We start from the raw sequence: 20,992 nt of genomic DNA on the forward strand, positions 1-20,992 counted from the left end.
GAAGCCCGGAGGGTGGTGACAAGATCTAGGGCCTTCTCAGTGGTGGCCCCCGAACTGTGGAACAGTCTTCCCGAGGAGGTGCGCTTGGCGCCGACGTTGCTTTCCTTTCTGTGCCAGGTTAAAACCTTCCTCTTTTCCGAGGCATTTTAATTTAAGTTAACTTAATTTTCAAATTTTGCTGTATTGATTTTAGATTGTTCTCATCTTTTACATGTTTTTGCTGTATTATATTGCGTGATTCTATTGTATTTTTGTGTTCACTGCCCAGAGAGCTATTGCTAGTCGGGCGGTATAAAAGTCTAATAAATAAAATAAAATAAATAAATAAGGCAGGCTTTCCAGTAGTGCAAAAATGAGGGACCTTTTTGGCTCCATGGGCCAGATCCTTATCAGGATCAGCCTTGCAGGCAAAAATTTCACAGGTGGGCAAAGCCACCCACCTGCCAGTCACCTAAAGTCACAATATTGTTCGGTGACCTCGCAGGCAGCTTTGCACTGCAAAAACAAAAGGGGAAACCCTTGTTTTAGCAGGGATTTCAATGCTGCAAATGGGAAAAACCTTTGTTTTAGCAGTGGTTTCAGTTCAAACCCCCTCCTGATTCAGGAAGGGGCTTGCATTGAATCCTGCCTAACTGAACAGGATTTAACCCTCACTCAACAGCTGATGTGCGGGGGAGGGTTAAATCTTGCTGCCTCAGCTGCAGGCACCAGCTCCCACATGAAACTGGCTCGCACAGCGAAGCTGAAGAGGATTTTAACCCCCTGCCTGCTAAGTGGTGAGTGGGAGATTAAATCCTGCTGCCTTGGCTGCGTACCCCTGTTCTCTGCTGGGAACAGGAGCATGTAGCCAAAGCAGGATTTAACCCCGCCCATCAGATGATGTCATGAGTGATGTCAGCTAGTAGACAGTTGTGGGTGGTTTTGAGAAAATGGACTTGCAGGCCAAGCTGGATCCCCTGGTGGACCAAGACCAGCCTCTGGGCCAGAGGTTCCTCATCCCTGTGGTAGAGTTTCTCCTGCGTAACACTGAGAATCTGTTTTCAATTTAAAAATAAAGAGCATGCTTTGTGAGTGTGTGAGTGAGAGAGAGAGATCCTAAAAATGCTGCAAGCTTGAAAACGGGGAAGATTTTGGTGTGCTTTTTCATGTTCAACAGGATAAATGTTTTGCATCTAAAGCAGCACCCACTGACCTTCCTATGACTTCCAAACCCTGGGGAAAATGGATACAAATTACTTTTTGCACAAGAAGGCAAATGCATTGGAGACATGATGATGGTCAAACTGATAGGTGGCCTTTGAAAGGTTAGCAACTAAACAGAACCTCCATGTTCAGAGACCTTCTCAATGTCAGTTGCTTAGTGGCAGTAATGGGGGTGAAGGAAGGCTGTTGACCTTCCTTGCTTGTAAGCTATTGCATTCTCTTTCTGTGAAAAGGTGGGCACTGTGAAATCAGGATGCTGCACTGGGTAGTCCAATCCATCAAGTTTTTTTAAAAGTGTTCATTGAACTGCAGATTAGGGATTTAGAAAGCTGCCTTGCAGCAGGTCAGGCTGTTCGTCCATCCAGCCCAGTGCTGTCTACTCTGACCGGCAGCAGGTCCAAGGCTCTGGCAAGGGAGAGTTCTTCCCCGTCCCCTGCTACCTGATCCTTTTTAACTGGATGCCAGGGATCAAACGTGGGACCTTCTGCATGCAAAACAGGTGTGCTGCCCCTGAGCTACAGCCTCTCCCTGCTTCCTTAGAGTAGGTGGTTCCCAAATGTTTATCCCCACGGACCACTGGAAAATTGCTGGAGGTCTTGGCGGACCATTTTAGGATTTTTCTGCCTGCTGTAGCAATTCTAATCTGCTGTGCTAGATGCTGTATTTTAAAATGGTTGTTCTTTTACTTTGTATATAGAAGTAAATTGTATAGAATTCAAATTGTAATACTCAAAGAAGCCCTCTCCCATCTTCAACCACAAATCCACAGACGTGGTGCAGATCAACTGAAGGAAGCTCTTAAATTACAGTTTGGTAACCCCTGCCTTATAGGAAATGGATGTTCATGAGTCTACTTTTTCTGTTTTTTCCCCCTGATTGGCAGAGGGTTTCTCCAGACTCAAGGATGCCTGCCAAGTTTGTAGACGACGAAGAATTGGCCTATGTGGTCCAAAGGTACAGAGAAGTCCATGACCTGATGCACACCCTTCTTGGCATGCCCACCAACATGCTCGGTGAGCCAAGGCTTCTTATGGTTGGGTTGATCCCAGTCATACAGCCTGTTAAATCACGTTTGCGTTATTTTATTTTACAAATTTATAAACTGTTTCAGAGCCTAGGGCCATGAAAGCTGTGTATGGCAAAATAAAAACGAGGTAAAATACAGGTTCCGAAAGCAATTGAAACCGTTCCTACAATGTCTAAAAACGATAAAGCCATTCCTATAGAGGTGCAAGTCATATTTCATAAATGACTAGGTCACACTTCAGGGAAAGGCTTCTTAAACGAAAAGACTTTCAGAAGGTGCCTATAACATCTTGAAGCTGAACACCTGTTGAACTCAGGTTAATGATTTCAGCAGGCTGCAACATGAAAATCCCGGTTTCTGGTACAATCTAAGTGCACCTCTGGGGCATGTGGTACTCTCAACGTTACATTACAATATTTATTTAACAGCATTTTAAAAGAGCTTGCTGCTCAGGACACCTTTTTAGTGAATTAAATATTTTTTTAATTGATGGGAAAGCTACAACCCAACCCCACTTACATGGGAGAAAGCCCCATTCAATTCAATAAGACTTACTTCTGAGTACACATGAGGTTGAGAGTAGGCCCACTGAAATTAATGGACCTAAGTTAATGTGGCTGTTTATATCAATGGGCCTACTCTGAGTAGGACTGTCATTGGAGACAAGCCATGGTTAAGATTGTGCTGTTAATTTTGCAGATCTATTAAAAATGCCTCTCTTTTCTCTTTTTCCCCCCCTTTTGAGGTACTAGTTTCAACTGCTTTGTTTCTTTTCCTGTTTCTGTTCTTGCCTTATCAAACTTTTCCTTCTTTATTTAGAAGATTTCACCACAAGAGCCTGGGGCGGTTTACAACAATATAACATAGTGTTATAAAAGCAGATAAAACCATTACAATTGAAGAGCAAGTAAAACCATTGCAATGGAGCAGAACACTATAAATTCAATAAAACAAGTGGGTCCCACCCCAAAAAAACTTTAACTGTCAAAGGCCAGGGTAAAGGGATCTCTTCTCAATCATCCCAGAGTGCAGGACACGTAATAATGGGCTCAAGTTTCAGGAAGCCAGATTTCGGCTGAACATCAGGAAAGACTTTTAGGGCGGAACAACAATGGAACCAGTGACCTAGGGAGGTGGTGGGCTCTCCAACCCTGGAGGCCTTCAAGAGGCAGCTGGACAGCCACCTGTTGGGTATGCTTTAAATTGGATTTGTGCATTGAGCAGCGGGTTGGACTCAGGGGCCTCGTAAGGCCCTTCCAACTATGATTCTGGGATAGGTGTGTTTTCATCATACTGCAGAAGCTGTGCAATGAAGGTGCTTGATGCCTCTCTGTGGGGAGGGAGTTCTACAATGGAGGGGCTGCCAAAGACAAATCCCTCTTCTGGGCTGCCGTTCCTTGCCCCTCTGAGGGTGGCAGAACTACCAAGGGAACCCCCTTTGCCAGTTGTAATGCCTGAGAAGTTTGGTGAGGATGGAGATGGTCTTTCAGATCTTTTCTCCCTCCTTGTGTAGACTTGCCCATTTCCCTCTGACTGTTGGACTACGACCTGGGAGACCAGGGTTCGAATCCCCACATAGCCATGAAGCTCAGTCACTGCCTCTCAGCCTCAGAGGGAGGCAATGGTAAACCCCCTCTGAAAACCGCTTACCATGAAAACCCTATTTGTAGGGTCACCATAATTTGCAATCGACTTGAAGGCAGTCCATTACCATTTTCCCCCCTCTCCTTTTAAAAATAAAAAATTGGGAGCCTGTGGACAGATGCTTGCATGTTTAATCTCTGTACTTCCACAGTGGCTCCCAAACCTGTTCCCCCATGGACTGCTTGAAAATCGCTGAGGGTCTTGGTGGACTCCTTCATGATTTTTCTGCCCATTGTCCCAATTGTCATGCACTTTGCTTAGAGGCCAAAGGGTTTTTAATTGCATTTTTATTGTTTCTTTCCTTTCTTACATTCAGTATTTTTATTGTATTCCGTAGAACTCAAATTGTCATACAGTAAAATGCAATCTAAGAAATAAAAGAAAGTACTAAAATAACATTAAAAATCAATACAAATGTTTAATGCGATGGATGTGTCGTCTCCCCTCTTCAACCATAAATCCGCAAACATGGTGAGGCCCACTAGAGTGAAGCTTGCAGACCAGTCTGGGAACCCCTGACCTAGCACATATTAGGCACTTTATAAGTCCTCGTGGAGGGGTGGGGGAGAAGAGATTGCATTCATTTGTTAACACATTTGCACCCCACCCTTCTAGTATTAAAAACACCCCTCAAGCTGGCTTACATCATGTCTGACACTGCAACATATATTTAACATTAAAATTCCATAAACCAAAATTAAAAAGAGACAGAGAGAGCATGTCCGCAGTTAACAAAGGCATCAGAAATGTTCTTTGCCTCATAACATTTTACGATGGTGAAAACCAGTCCATTGCCTGTCCACGTTTCCAGTGGAATCATGTTCACGTCGCATGTTCTTTTAGGTCTGGGGTAGGGAACCCTTTTCAGCCCAAGGTTGCATTTCCTTATGGAAACCTTCTGGGGCTGCATCCCATTGATAGGTGGGGTCATCTGCTATTATAATTATTATTATTACCGGCCCTTCGCCAGCAGGTCTCAGCTAGAGGCAAAAAAAAGCCGGCTAGGCAGCAGATGGAGCTCTTGCCTTGGCACCACGGGCCACATTCCAACCACGCAAAAGTCAAAAACTTCTGCCCACAAGTCTCTCCATCCTCCTTCCAAGCCAGCAAGAGGCATCATTACAGTTCAAGGACACATTCTAGTTGAGCAACAGCACTTGAGGAGGGTGTGGAAAAGGCCAGTGAGCGGTGCAGCCTGGGAAGAGTCCTGGGGGGCCAGTGAGCAGTGCTGCCTAGGGCAAGTCCAGCGGGTCAGAGAGAGAGGCCGCATTTGGCCCCAGGGGTGAGGTTCCCCACCCCTGTTTTAAGCAGTGGGGTGGGGGTGTTTTTAACTGTTTAACTGGGCTCCTGTGGGGAGGAAGGGCAGGATATAAATCCAATAATAAACAAACAGTTTTTAATTATATATTTTTTAATTGTTGTAACCCACCCTGGGACCTTTGTGTGAAGAGTGGGTAATAAATTATAATATTAATAATAATAATTCCTCTTGCCTGCCCTTTCCCACCCCTACGTCCCAGTTTAGACACTTCCTGAACCTGTGGTCATATTTATGTGCCAGAACACCAGCTTGGTAAGCAACTAAACCAAGCCTTAGGGGCGTCGTAGACAGGAATTAGGGAGACTGTCCTAGGGCAGTCCACCTCCAACCCGCATGACACATCTCAGCTGCCCCTGAATACCATTGTGCGGAACAGACTTCCCAAACCTGAGGCACTCTGTTTGGTTTGGACTGCAAGTCCCATCACCCCTAACCATCGGCCATGCTGGTTGGGGCTGATTGGGAGTTGTAGTTCAAAACATCTGGAGCGCACCAATTTAGGGAAAGCTGGCATGGAAGATGATTTTACTAGGCATTGCCTACACATTTTTAAGCCTATTTTCATGGTCATGTTGGCTAGAACCTTTTTAAAAAGAAAAAAGCACCTTTCAAATCTCAGTAGTAAATTGAACAGTGAAAGCATGATCCTGTCCATGTAAATTCAAAAGTAACTCCAATCAGGCTTGCCCTCAGGTTAAGTGGTTATCAGATTGCAGCCTAAATTTCATGTCTGTGAAGCTGTATTCTCCACACCATTCTGACACTTTTCAGAAATCAAGGTTATTTCACACCATTCATTAACACATTGAGGGTGGATGGCAGTCCCCTTTCACCTACTTTCAAGATCAAGCCATTCCGTGAGTCATTGGGACAGATGAGCTGGAGGCAAAGGAGGTGCCTGTGTTGCTGGGAAATGTGGGGTTTGGAGAACGCAGGGGGGGGTGCTGTTGTGCAATCAGCCCTGAGTCTGTTCTGGGTTCATGGCAGGGGGACCATGAGTCACTCATAGTTTTGCCCTTTATCTGTTTTTCTGTATCTGCAGAAGCCTGATTAAAATTGCAAGAAGGGCTCAGAATGCCTGCTCTCGCTCTAGTGATTATTTTTAGATCTCTAGATGCTGAGACACCTGATCGTCCACGTTTGCTTCCCATTTACACACATTCCAAACTGACCTTAAGATGGAGGTTAAGATCAGCAGTCCAATAGATCCTGTTACAGGAGGCATCCTAAAGCCATGGTGCAGCCTCTTTGCTTGTCTCCAGTCCCCAGCCTTTTCTCTGACTTAACTCAAAACACAAGCCTCTTTTGATCCTGGAGGGGGCGGGTTCTCTTGAAGAGTTTCAGTAACAATAGGATCTCCCTGGCCCATTCACCAGTTAATGGACACTTGATAAACCCATTAGCTCACGTGGCCACTCTATTAGATTAACAAGAGAGACTCACCTGGCTAGCAGAGTAGGTTTCTCACCTTCAGGTGCAGGGTTCCAAATCAGAGGCTAGAAGGGGACTCATAGAAATTATCCATCTCAACCCCCAAACCCATATGGACTGCCTTCAAGTCGATTCCGACTTATGGGCAACCCTATGAATACGGTTTTCATGGTATTCAGAGGTGGTTGACCATTGCCTTCCTCTGAGGCTGAGAGGCAGTGACTGACCCAAGGTCACCCAGTGAGCTTCATGGCTGGGTGGGGATTCGAACCCTGGTCTCCCAGGTTGTAATCCAACACCTTAACCACACTGAAAGCCCCCAAACCCATAACACTATCCATTTAACAGTAGAAAACCTGGGGATGTTCAGAATGCCTTCCCTGAAACAGGCTGAACACCTACAAATGAACCACAGGTGGGGGAAAAGCAAGCAGCACCTCCCTAAAGAACAGGCCAGCCCCCCCCCCAAAAAAAGCTCCCAAAATTTTTTGTTTTTGTTTTTTTAAATTGATAAGTTCTGGGTGGACACCAAGGGAGGTGTTTCAGAGTGCTGCCACCAGTCTGTTTAAACAAAACAGAGCTAGATGAACCAAGAGTCTGATTCAGCGTAAGGCACCTTCCTATGTTCCTAAAATATAAAATGGCTTTGTAAAATTCCTGAAATCTACCTTGAATTAACACCTGACCCTTATGGATACAAAGAAGTGCTTGAAAATGTCATAACAATTTCTGGAATGCTGAAGCCTTGCAATCCAGGTGATGTCCCAGGCTATGGTCTGAAGGCACATGAGGCCATCACCTTGCTGAAGCTAAGCGGGGTCAGGTCTGGTGAATGCCTGGATGTGAGACCGCCTGGGAACCACGTGTATGCCACCTTGGGTTTCTGTGATGAAAGAAAGGCAGGGTATAAATGTAATAAATAAATAAGGAAGTGGACAAGGTACTTGGATTGGTGCGGGCGACCACGTCTGCTCTGGATCCTTGTCCATCTTGGCTAGTGAAGGCTAGCAGGACTACTACCACCGGCTGGGCCAAGGAAGTGATAAATGCCTCCTTGAGTGAGGGAGTAGTCCCTAGTAGCCTCAAGGAGGCAGTAGTAAGACCTCTCTTAAAGAAACCTTCCTTAGACCCAGATGACCTGAACAACTATAGACCGGTGGCGAATGTCCCCTTTTTGGGCAAGGTTCTGGAGCGGGTGGTTGCCGGCCAGCTCCAGGCGCTCTTGGATGAGACCGATTATCTAGATCCGTTTCAATCCGGTTTTAGGCCTGGTTTTGGCACTGAAACAGCCTTGGTCGCCCTGTATGATGACCTTTGTCGGGAGAGGGACAGAGGGAGTGTGACTCTGTTGATTCTCCTTGATCTCTCAGCGGCGTTTGATACCATCGACCATGGTATCCTTCTGGGGAGACTCGCGGAGTTGGGAGTTGGAGGCACTGCTTGGCAGTGGTTCCGCTCCTACTTGGCGGATCGTCACCAGAAGGTAGTACTTGGGGAACATTGCTCGACACCTTGGACTCTCCATTGTGGAGTCCCCCAAGGGTCGGTTTTGTCCCCCATGCTTTTTAACATCTACATGCAGCCTCTGGGTGCCGTCATCAGGAGTTTTGGAGTGCGTTGCCACCAGTACGGTGATGACACGCAGCTCTATTTCTCCTTTTCATCTTCTACAGGTGAGTCTGTGGATGTGCTGAATCATTGCCTGACCGCAATAATGGACTGGATGAGAGCTAATAAACTGAGACTCAATCCAGACAAGACTGAGACACTGTTGGTGAATGCCTTCCCTGCCCAGATGGTGGATGCTTACCCTGTTCTAGATGGGGTTACACTCCCCTTGAAGGAACAGGTTCGTAGTCTTGGGGTTCTTTTCGATCCTTCCTTGTCTCTGGAGGCGCAAGTGGCCACGGTGGCAAGGAATGCATTCTACCACCTTCGGTTGGTAGCCCAGCTACACCCCTATCTGGACAGGGATGACCTCGCCTCAGTTGTTCATGCTCTGGTAACTTCTAGGTTGGATTACTGTAATGCGCTCTACGTAGGGCTGCCCTTGAAGACAGTTCGGAAGCTTCAGCTAGTGCAAAACGCAGCAGCCAGACTGCTGACGAGGACCAGCCGGTCAGCGCATATAACACCTGTTCTGGCCCGTTTGCACTGGCTACCTATTTGCTTCCGAGCCAGATTCAAGGTGCTGGTTTTGTCCTATAAAGCCTTACACGGCGTGGGACCGCAGTATCTTGTGGAACGCCTCTCCCGCTATGAACTGACCCGGTCACTTCGCTCAGCGTCTAAGGCCCTCCTCCGGGTACCAACCCATCGGGAAGCCCGGAGGACAGTTACTCGATCTAGGGCCTTTTCTGTAGTGGCCCCCGAATTGTGGAACAGCCTCCCCGAAGAAGTACGCCTGGCGCCGACGCTTCTATCTTTTCGGCGCCAGGTTAAGACCTGGCTATGCTCCCAGGCATTTTAATGTGTTTCATGTTACAATTTTAAATCTCTTTGTTTCAGTTTCTTTATTGTGATATTTTGTATTTCTGTATTTTTAATCTTTTGTACACCGCCCAGAGAGCTATTCGCTATGGGCGGTTTGAAAATGAAATAAAATAAATAAATAAATAAATAAAATAATGTCTGGGAATACCTTGCAGCAGCCCAGCAGCTCTACTGTAACGCACTCTACGTGGGGCTGCCTTTGAAGACTGTTCGGAAACTTAAATTGGTACAAAGAGCTGCAGCCAGAGTGCTAACCGGGGCTGGTTACAGGGACCATACAACTCCCCTGTTAAACAGCTCCACTGGCTGCCAATTTGTTTCCGGTCACAATTCAAAGTGCTGGTTTTGACCTACAAAGCCCTATACGGCTCAGGTCCAGGCTATTTGACAGATCGTATCTCCCTACATGAACCTGTCCGGGATTTGAGATCTTCAGGTGAGGCCCTTCTTGTGCTCCCCACACCTTCGCAAGTACATATGACGCGGACGTGAGATAGGGCCTTTTCGGTGGCCGCCCCTAGGCTATGGAACTCCCTTCCGAGTGAGGTGCGATTAGCTCCCTCCTTGCCGTCTTTCCGGCAACAAGTAAAGACTGTTTTATTTCAGCGGGCATTTGGGATAGAGAACGACCAGGATTAAATGTCATAGGATTGGTGACTACAGTATATGATTTTATTATTTTAAATTGTCCGCTGTTTTTAACGTATGTTTTATGGTTTTTAATTTTTCTCATAGTTTAATTCTATTTTAATAGTATATTTCTGTATGTTTTAATGGTGTTGTTTTTAGTTGTAAGCCGCTCTGAGTCCTATTGGAAAAAGGGCGGGGTAGAAATAAAGTTTATTATTATTATTATTATTATTGTGTGTCTGTTCACCCTGCACCCCAGTGATATTCTGGCCACACCACTGACGTAGAAGCTACGTGGTTAAGTTAAGACAGAGGTTGATTTTCTTGTATTTCCTCTTGCATCTTCTCAGGAGAAGTCGTGGTGAAGTGGTTTGAGGCAGTCCAGACTGGCCTGCCCATGTGCATTCTGGGAGCAGCATTTGGCCCAGTCCGTCTTAACGCCCGGTATGTTGAGAAGCCTTTAAACATAACTTGCACATTAACATTTTACCTGAGCACAGAGCCACTGTAACACAGGAAAATCGATATTGTGGCACTTAGGCTAGAGAGTTGGACTGTGCTTCCTGCAAACATTTACATCAGATAGGGATGGGGGAGAAATTCGATTCAGTTCGCATTTAAAGCAAAAATTATCAAATTTGTACTTTCCAAAACAACATGAGAACCGAACACAGCTATCCTTTGAAATTTGCACTTATCCAGATTTTGTAATGCAGTTCTCCCACTAAGCAATGTTTGCAAGAATACATATATTAAGGAAAGCATGCATAAAACTGAATATATTAGTGAAAATAACATATCAAAATGCATTACGTTAGGAGAAATTGTTTCCAAAAATGCATACAAAATGTATTTAGTAACAGAAATTCTCACTGAAATGTTGGAAAAATTTAATGACCTTTTTTAAAAAAAAATGCAAATTGCTGCAGAAATGTGGGAGATCCAATTAAAGACTGAAAAAAATGAGAAAAAGAGAAGCAAAATGGACAGATCCTTCCCTCCCTAATGTCAGATAAATGAACTCTTTTTATGTTTGGATATGCAGAAAAGGTCAACCAAAATGATGGAGGGCTTGGAATGCCCAAAACGTTTGGAGCTTTTTAGCTCAGGGGAAAAGATAATGAAAGGGGGAACTTGAGTCTTGCTTTGGTGAGTTGATGTAAAAAAAGTTCTCAAGCAGTTTTTAAGGTAAGAAGAACCTGGCTGCTGGATCAGTGCACAGGGGGCTCATCTAGCCCAACATCCTGTCTCCAAAAGTGGCCAACCAGATGCCCTACAGGAAGCCCACAAGCAGGACACGAGGTATTGTGGTCTCTCGCTGTTGTTCCTCAACAACTGGTATTGAGAGGCATGCTGCCTCTCCCCCCGGAGGTGGCATGTGGCCACCATGAGTAGTAGCCGCTGATGCCTTCATCCTTCTCCATGGATTTGTCTACTTTTTTCACTGTCCAGCTTTCACATCCATACATAGAGATCGGGAATACCATGGTCTGAATGATCCTGACTTTGGTGTTCAGTGATACATCTTTGCATTTGAGGACCTTTTCTAGTTCTCTCACAGCTGCCCTTCCCAGTCCTAGCCTTCTTCTGATTTCTTGACTATTGTCTCCATTTTGGTTAATGACTGTGCCGAGGTATTGATAATCTTTGACAAGTTCAATCTCCTCATTGTCAGCTTTAAAGTTACATAAACCTTCTGCTGTCATTACTTTAGTCTTCTTGACGTTCAGCTGTAGTCCTGCTTTTGTGCTTTCCTCTTGAATTTTCATCAGCATTAGTTTCAAATCAGTACTGGTTTCTGCTAGTAGTATGGTATTGTCTGCATATCTTAAATTATTGATATTTCTCCCTCCAATTTTCACACCTCCAATCCCACTTTCCGTATATGTTCTGCATATAGATTAAACAAATAGAGTAATAAAATACACCTCTGTCTCACACCCTTTCCGATTGGGAACCAATTGGTTTCTCCTTATTCTGTCCTTGCAGTGGCCTCTTGTCCAGAGTATAGGTTGCGCATCAGGACAATCGGATGCTCTGACACCCCCATTTCTTTTAAAGCATTCCATAGTTTTTCATGATCTACACAATCAAAGGCTTTGCTGTAATCTATAAAGCACAAGGTGATTTTCTTCTGAAATTCCTTGGTCCGTTCCATTATCCAACATATGTTTGCAATATGATATCTGGTACCTCTTTCCTTTCTAAATCCAGCTTGGACATTGGCATTTCTTGCTCCATATATGGTAAGAGCCTTTGTTGTAGAATCTTGAGCATTACTTTACTTGTATGGGATATTAAGACAATCATTTGATAATTACTGCATTTCCTGGGATCCCCTTTCTTTGGAATTGGGATATATATTGAACTCTTCCAGTCTGTGGGCCATTGTTTAATTTTCCATATTTGTTGACAACTTTTTGTCAAATTTTGGACAGATTCAGTCTCAGTAGCTTGTAGCAACTTTATTGGTATGCCATCTGTTTCTGGTGGTTTGTTTTTCCAAGTATTTTAAGAGCAGCTTTCACCTCACATTCTAAAATTTCTAGTCCTTCATCATATGGTTCCTCCATGAATGAATCTATCATCCTTGCATCTCTTTTATAGAGTTCTTCAGTGTAGTGCTTCCATCTTTCCTTTATTTCATCTTGGTCAGTCAGTGTGTTGCCCTGTTTATTATTCAGCATACCTACTCTTGGTTTAAATTTCCCTTTCATTTCTCTAATCTTTTGGAATAGGGCTCTTGTTCTATCTTTTTTGTTGTCCTCTTCTATTTCTATACAGTAACTATTGTAGTAGTTCTCTTTGTCCTTATGTACTAGTCATTGTATTATTGCATTTACGGTTGTGATTGTAAAAGCACTCAGGCACCAATTCTTAAGCAGCTGTTCTTTTAATGACCAGCTAGCACAGAAACAGCTCGGGATGGAGCTGGTCTTTTAGCAGAGGTGATGGAATGATGGCTCGCTGAGTGCCTTCTGACCTTGGGGTCTCATCTTCCAGCACCATCTCGTGTTGCATTTTGGATACTCTGTTCATAGGGTTTTCGTGGTAAGAGGTATTCAGAGGTGGTTTGCCATTGCCTTCCTCTGAATTTGGATGCATCTTAGTCTGGTGTCTCAGCTTTGACCATTCCACCTTGGGTGCCGCTGCTAGGAGGCTAGCCTCTTGGTCTAGACTCCTGACAGCATTGCTCTCAGCTTCTTTGACACTCTCAAACCCCCTCACCATGTTAAGGTGCACATCCTAGAGAAGGTCAGAGTGGCTCACATGCAGTCAATTAAAATAAGACAGTCTCTGTCTGCTGGCATGACACCTAAGGGAAGAGGAACAGGGAGGGAAGAGGAAAAAAGCAAACTCAGGCACAAATTCTTAAGCAGCTGTTCTTTTAATGACCAGGTGGCACAGAAACAGCTCAGGGGATGGAGCTGGTCTTTCAGCATAGGGGATGGAATGAGTCCTGTTTCTCATCTCTCCTGCTGAGGTGGCCTGATGGAATGGCTGCTGCCAGGTCAGTTGAAGGAAAGAAGGCCTGATACAAATCATTTTTATATATGAAATTGTTTGTTTGTATACCTGAAATTGTTTGTAATTGTTTTATTGTTGTTTTTATTGTGAAATCTCTTCAAGATATTTTATGAGGAGTGATTCGTAAACGGAAGTGAATAAATAAATAACCTTTTGATTTCCTTGTCTTTCTCTCTGTGTGCATCCTTCCAGGAGGCTGTATGTCCTGTCCACCGAGCTTATTCCGTGGGCTGTTCAGAGTGGAAGCAATGCCAACTGCATCCTGAATTTCTATTACGAGGCACGCTGGGAGCAAACTGTAGAGTCCCTTCGCCAGGAAATTGGCATCTTGCCACCCCCGGCAGTTCAAGTGTGAATTCGTATTGGCAGGGGGGAAGAGAAGCAGGCCTCACCCCTGGCAGATCATGCGGCTGATGAGGAAGCAGTTGATTAAATAGATTTAAACTCTTGGAAGTTAAACACAGCTTTTCTTTGGGCAGCTGGGCAGCTGTGGTTTGGCCAGGCAGAAAGTGATTTCCCTACCCCTCCAAAAAGAGACTGTGAAATACATCAAAACCAGGTAAAACAGTGTTTAAAACACAAAACCCATTCAGCCACATGAACAGAAGTAAAAAGACTGGGAAGATGAGAACACCAGCAGAGAGGAGATTTCAAACTCTAAAAGGCGGATTGTACATTAGATTGCTTCATTATTTATTGATGCTATTGAACTCAGTGGTGTGATGGTCCTTATCTCATTCATCTTCACAACGGTCCTGTGAGGTAGGTTCTTCACATATTCCCATTTTATAAGCCTTCTGTGGACACTCTCAAAGTGCTATCTTGCCCTGTGCTTGGAAGAGGGCTTCTGTTAGATCCGCTCGATCAGCTGATTCTGAACTTCAGAAGCCCCATTCAAGCGCTGAAGAAAACAGTGCTTTGAAAGAGGTGCCTGAAGACCTCTGCAGGCAAAAAGGGTGACTGACATCTTTGTCATGTCAAACTTGACCCGAGAAGGGCAGGAGAGAGAACAATTTGGCCTGCTGGCCTAGAAAGGTTCCCCACGTATGTTAAAGACAGAAATGAGGCTGAGGGCAGTTAAACCAAGGGCTGCATTCCCTCAACGGTAACCTTCCAGTGGTGGGTGGAGTCAGAGGCCAAAAGTGGGTGAAGCAATGGGTGCACCTCTTACCTTTGTACCATAGCCTACACTCCAGCCACACAAAAGGCAGAGTACACCCCTCACTCGCATCTCTCCATCCAGACTAGTATAGCTGCTTTCACACTTATTGCATCAGCTTTTAAATAATAGCGCTTCTTCCCAATTTCTAAAAATCCTTTCGCATTGCAGTTGCATTAAGGAACTGTGGCTTTTTTGGCTGATATACAGGCATTTCACGCAAATTTCTTTCACGCCGCTGCAACGAACAGCGCCTTTTTTTCATCCCATGCATGTGCATGCAGTAGTTTCCCACTATGTAGGAGCCCTAAGATCTGGTCCCATTGCCACGTGACCCCTCTCCCTTTAGCATCTGAAATTATTTTTGTGGAGTGTCTGGATATGGGGGTGGGTGGAAAAGAGGAAGGGGAAGCTGCTGCCTACACTGGAATACTGGTACAATTTTCATAAGGCAAAAAAAAAAAATGGACACATGCCTAAATGAAGGGAACACATTTCATGCCGGGATACCTGTCACATGAGTGGCTGCAACTAGCGTAAAACTCACACGATTTTCCAAGCTTGCAAATGGATTATTTCTCGAATCGTTTATCATGGAAATTAGTACTAAACTTCCACTAAATTCTGAATTTATTTAATTCAGTCCAAGACCAGCAATAAACTTCCACTAGATTTCTAGAACTAGCATTTGCATTGTGTGAAAGATCAAATAAAATGTGCAAATTACCAGGTAAGAAATCGTGCAGTGTGAAAGCAGCTTGAGAGTCATTAATGATTACACTTCAAGGGCACAGTCCAGTCAGGCAAAAGCATTGAAGGAGGGTGTAGAGCAAGCCCCGTCATCAGGAAGACTTGTAACCTCATGCAAATTCTAGGTGGTTTTCTAAACATTGTTCCATATTCCATGACAAAATGCTGAAAGACTCAGCTTTTAGTTGCTTCTCAACATTCATGGCTGCCTGGGAAATTTTGGATCACCCCATGTATTGTTTTTTCAATAAATCATAAGAGGAGTGTATTTATTAGAAGTTTTTTCACCTTTCTCTTCAGCCAAAAAAGGTTCCCAAAGTGGTTTACAAAAAGCAATAAAAGCAGTCCCTTCCCTCGTGCTTACTATCTGAAAGGCATGACACAAAAGGAAAAGGGATTGTAAGGGAGGAGGGAAAAAACAGATTCGGGCATTAGTTCTGCATTGCAAAGTTCTTATAATTCCTCCTACTGGGTGGAAGGGCGGAATATAAATAAAATAGTGACTAGATTGACAAAAGTTACTGATCTCTCAGCCGAGCCAATAGAGTGGCTCTGCTTCCCTCCACTCCCTTGGATGTAGTCTGACATAATTGCTGCTGCCAGGTGACAGCTGTGCCTGATGGATATGGGTGCATCTGTGAGACAGCTGGGCCATTTTGAGGCTGTTTCCATTGCCTCTTTTCCTAAACATTTGTTACTCGTCTAGGATTATCTTGTGGTCTCTGTCACCCCAGCTTCTTGAATTCTGAAAAAGTGAATCAATGTAGATAAATCTTGTGAATGGCTAGAGTTTATTTTGGATGCTGAATTTGAAAGGGTAGTGGGAGTTTGTCCCAGTTTCTAAATACCTCGTCTTCCCTCGCCCAGACATGGAGGAAGGGCTGTAGATTAGCCTAGAGCATCTGCTGTGCATGCTGGAAGTCTCAGGTTCAGTCCCCTGCATCTCTGGGTAGGATTGGGAAAGACCCCTGTATGAAATCCTGGCGAGCCACTGCCAGTCAGAATAGGCAGTGCTGAGGTAGATGGACCAATGGTCTGACTCTGTCTAAGGCAGCTTCCTAAGTTTCTATCTACACAGCCTGCTGGTTACTGCTTTTAGCTATAGAAGAAACCTAAGAAGGAGTAGTGAAATGGTAACTCATAATTTGATGCTCATCACTCAGAATCTGAATTCTGAATTTCATCTGGCTGTGATAGATTGGATTACCCAATGGAATGCATGCATTATTTATTTATTTAACAGGATTTGTAAACGTACTGCCTTCAAGTCGATTCCGACTTATGGCGACCCTATGAATAGGGTTTTCATGAGGCTGAGTGGCAGTGGCTGGCCCAAGGTCACCCAGTAAGCTTCATGGCTATGTGGGGATTCGGATTTATATACTGCTGAATTATCAAAAACCCTAAGCGGCTTACACAGAATATAAAATATACATTACACTTGCTAATAAAATCAGATGTCAGAAACAAGCTAGCCTAATTTTTTTTTTCAAAACAAAATCAGGACTTTCAATATATATGTTATAAAATAAAATTACATATTTAAAATACGTGGCAGATTTATATGTCTGGGTAGGATTAAAAAAAAAAAAAAGATCCTCCGTGGCGCAGAGTGGTAAGTGGCGGTAACGCAGCCGAAGCTCTGCTCACGGCCGTAGTTCAATTCCAAAGAAAGGAGGAAGTCGAATCTCCGGTAAAAGGGGTCGAGGTCCACTCAGCCTTCCATCCATCCGTGGTCGGTAAAATGAGTACCAGGCATATGCTGGGGGGTAAAGAAAGGCCGGGGACGGAACTGGCAATCCCACCCCATATATAAGGTCTGCCTAGTAAATGTCACAAGACGTTGCCCTGAGAGTCAGAAACGACTCACACTACAAGTATGGGGACACCTTTACCTAGGCTTAACAAAAACATTTTTAGCAGGCGCCAAAAATAGGACAGTGCGTGCTTAATATCAATGGGCAGGGAGTTCCGAAACAGGTGCTTCCACACTGAATAATTCCTTGCAAGTGTGGAACAAACATTATGTGGCACTTATAAACCTGCATGAATATCAGAAGAGCCCTGCGGGATCAGGTCAAAGGCCAATCTAATTCAGCATCCTGTTCTCTCATGAGCAACCGGATGCCGCAATGGGAAGCCTGCAAGTTGGGCATAAGCGCAACAGCAGTCACCCCACTTGCAATTCCCAAGCTATGCAGAGGTATACTGTCCCATTACATGGCTATCATGGCTAATTTGAATTTGTCTAGTCCTCCTTTAAAGACATCCAAGTTGGTGGCCATCACCACATGAAAATGCAAAGCAAATAGTGACTGAGGTGGGAATGCTGATGTGCTGTGTTTCTTCTTACAAGTGGGTGGGGGTGTTTACAGATGTGTGCCTCCCAGTCCAGAGATTAGTGAAAGATAAAACTCTGCCCCAGATCGTCACCTTTTATACTAGTCTGGTTGGTTTCCCTGTACCACTACAACTGCTAATTAAGATTGCAAAACTGGGGTGATTATATTATCTCCAATTACTGCTGTCGCCATTATGCTGATCTGAAGTTTCACCTGGGCTTCTTAGACAGTTTTCTTGCTGTTTCATTGCCATTTGTCCTACCACCTCCTTTTTCTACATCCATACATCCTTACCTGTTCATTTAGGGTAAGTTGGCATCTTGCAGCTGATGAAGTGAACTCTAAGGCCAGAATACATCTGTGAAGCCTTTTAAGGTACAAGTTTCTCTTTGCTTGTTTGTCATAACAGCTGGAGCACAGGGTGGTTCCAGGTGGAGGGTTAATCTGCAAATAGATCACTGAGACATCACAGATTTGTTTGTATGCCTATTTGTTTTTACTTGTTTGATTTCCCCTGGAGTCAATCCATATTGAATGGATATTAAACAGCCAGTGTGATGTAAGGGTTAGAATGTTGGACTAGGACCTGAGAGATCCGGGTTCAAATCCCTGCTCAACCATGAAGCTCATTGGGTGAGAGTTGTTGTGAGGACAAAATGGAGGGGGAGATTGGAGGAAGGAGAACCATGTATACCATCTTGAACTCCTTGGAGTAAAGGTGGGATATAAATGTAGTAATAAAATAAAAAATAAATTGGGGAGAGGATTCAGGCTGGTGTTTTGATGCCAACCTCGTCATCTGGACAACCCTGCATGCATGAAGAGCACTGATCCCATAGCTAAGCGCCTGCATCTGCCTGTCTGGAATTGTTACTATTTTGCAACTACGCTTTGTGGTGCCTTCAAGATTTAAAATCTTATGGGTCAGATGCCTGAAGTGTAATTGTTGGCAAATACTGCGGCCCCAGTCAATCGGCTTAATTTGTGGTAGTGTGATTTAGTTGTCCAGGAAAAAAAGCTTAGTCTTTCTTGGGGAGGGGACCTGTGGCCTGCCAGATGTTGCTGAATCCCCACCAGCCCCAGCCAGTATAGCCAATAGTCAGAGAACGATGGGAGTTGTAGTCCAGCAACATCTGAGGCCTACTGGTCACAATACGGTGGTGGAGGAGGCAGAGCCGGTCCCAGAATGGCAGTAGATGGAGGCACAGTTCGGCCTAATCCGCTGGCAATTACTGACATCATTTTCTACAGGTATCTAATCCATCTTTGGAAATGTCTAAATTATTTGCCACATGGTTTTCCTTCTGGCAAGGAGTTCCATAGCTCAACTTTCCTCAAGCTAAGTACAGACATTTGCTCTGGAGGTATTGTGACTCGACCTCCCTGTTGTAGGCCGAATTTGCTAATCCACAGGCTCTAGAAGCGAAATAGGGCTTTTTTCTTTCTTTCGTATTTTTCCCCTTCCCACCCTGAATGCCTTTCAGAGTATTTTTACTATAATTTCTTCTCCCATTCTCCTTTCACAGTCAACTTTTACCTCATACCGCTCCTCTGCTCCTGGCCAAACTGCCAGTTTCTTTCCCTCCTCCCTGGTCCTTTTACGTTCACTTTTTCCTCATACAACGACTCTCTTCTAAACGTGAAACTTTTATCTCACTTTCTAATTCCCTTCGACCGTTGCCAGCCTCGAGGTAACCAAAAGGCTGTGCGGCCCTCCAGAATCTTACTGGACTACAGCTCCCATCATCCCCTAGCATTGCCCATGCTTGCTAGAGCTGATGGGAATTGTAGCTCAACAACATCTGGAGGGCCAAACGTTCCTCGGCCCTGGGCTGTAGCATGGCTAGGGGCAGGACAGGCAAATGAGGAGGTTCTGGGCAGGCTGTGGCACTGAGGTCCACCTGAAAGTGGCTCAAGGTCCACTGGTGGAGAAACACGGGTCTGCCACGACTGGCAGCATCTCTCTAGGATTTCTAAGACCCTGGGGCCTTCTGTATGCAAAGCAGATGCTCTGCCACTGAGCTGCAACCAGGGGTGTAGTCATCCGGGGTTGTAGGGGTTCATAGAACCCTTATTTTGGGGGGAGCAGGGTCTCAGGCAGATCCCTATGTATGAGCCAATGAGCATGAAAAGGGAGCGTGTTAGCCACCGAGGAAAGTGTTTGTCCTTTCATACCGATTGGAGCCAATCAGAGTGAAAGGAAGTGAGCCAACTACTGAGAAGACTCTTCTCAGTAGCTAATACACAGGCACTGCTTTCGTGCTGACTGGCTTCTATGGTGTAGTGAAGAGCGGACTCGGAGACAACATGGAGAGCAAGGGAGATGAAGGAAAGTGAGAAATGGGCATGGTGTAACACAAGAGGGTGTGGCGTAACTATCCTGAAGGGACTATCCTGCACTTCTGCACTGTCGGCTGTGACCCTTCCCTTTTTACCTCCGGGCAGGAATGTCACAACCCCCCTACTGTCAGTGCAGCTAGATGGTGGTCGCCCATACGCTCCACTACCAACCGCTGCTTCAACCTAGTGTTGTCCTCCCACCCCTTTTCTTTTCCAGGCACATGGAAGCCTGAGGGAGAAGGCCTGACAGGTTATAAGCACTGCCTTTCTCACCTGGCCTGGCAACTTTTCCCAGGCTGAGCCCTCCGTCTGTTCTACATCCACCTCACCCAGCTGGGTTAAAAGTCACACTGTAGTAACAAAGGTAGATGTTAATTCCCCTAGCTGCCTTTGCAAGACTGGGGGTGGGTACACAAAGAGGAGACAGGAGTGCAGGTGCATGTCCTTGTTAAAATCATTTTAATTTTTTTAGAAGTACAGCTTGAGCAGGTATGAGGAGGACACAGAAGCAACTGCACAAGTCAGCCGTATTACACATCCACAGTAGAATGATCCAGTTGCCCCAAACGCCATCTCCAAACTACCCCTTTTCTGGCTGTTATTACAACCAACATGGACAAAGAAGGTTTGGGTGGGTGTCAAGGGGGGTGTCTGAGGGACCCATGGCACCCATGAGCAGCATATTGGGGTGCAACATGGCCTCAGTGGTGGTTCCTCATTTGTGGAATGCCCTCCCTAGTGAGATGTCAGTCACCCTCATTATTCACTTTTAGGGGAAATTTTAAAACATTCCTGTTTTCCCAGTCATTTGATGCCCACCCTGACCACCGTGAAATTATTAGTATTGAGAGCAGGCTATTGTTTTTAGCAGTTTCTGACTGTTTTTAGGAGGTTGTTTCTAAATGTTTTTATAAGTTTTAATTGTATTGTTTTGAAATGGAAATGGACTGTCCTCAAGTCGATCCCGACTTGCGGCGACCCTATGAATAGGGTTTTTGACTGGCCCAAGGTCACCCAGTGAGCTTCATGGCTGTGTGGGGATTTGAACCCTGGTGTCCCAGGTCATAGTCCAACACTCTAACCCATCACCACACTGGCTCTCTTTGTAGTGTTTATATGTTTGC

At 45.0% G+C, this 20,992-nt stretch overlaps 2 protein-coding genes across 2 annotated transcripts in view; both read left to right on the forward strand.

Moving 5' to 3' along the window:
- Positions 1-16,666, forward strand: part of COQ4 (coenzyme Q4) — a 29,300-nt gene extending 12,634 nt beyond the window's left edge. Inside the window, exons 6-8 of the mRNA XM_061604281.1 lie at positions 2,087-2,216; positions 10,100-10,193; positions 13,470-16,666. Coding sequence (XP_061460265.1) covers positions 2,087-2,216; positions 10,100-10,193; positions 13,470-13,632 — 387 coding nt within the window. The 3' untranslated portion in view covers positions 13,633-16,666. The remainder of the gene's footprint in view (positions 1-2,086; positions 2,217-10,099; positions 10,194-13,469) is intronic.
- Positions 16,667-16,897: 231 nt separating this feature from the next.
- SLC27A4 (solute carrier family 27 member 4) overlaps positions 16,898-20,992 on the forward strand; it is an 88,159-nt gene continuing 84,064 nt past the window's right edge. The window contains exon 1 of the mRNA XM_061604278.1: positions 16,898-17,903. The gene's annotated coding sequence lies outside the window, so the exon portion shown is untranslated. The remainder of the gene's footprint in view (positions 17,904-20,992) is intronic.

Source organism: Rhineura floridana, chromosome 20, assembly GCF_030035675.1.
Source record: "Rhineura floridana isolate rRhiFlo1 chromosome 20, rRhiFlo1.hap2, whole genome shotgun sequence".
NCBI classification, from domain to species: domain Eukaryota; kingdom Metazoa; phylum Chordata; class Lepidosauria; order Squamata; family Rhineuridae; genus Rhineura; species Rhineura floridana.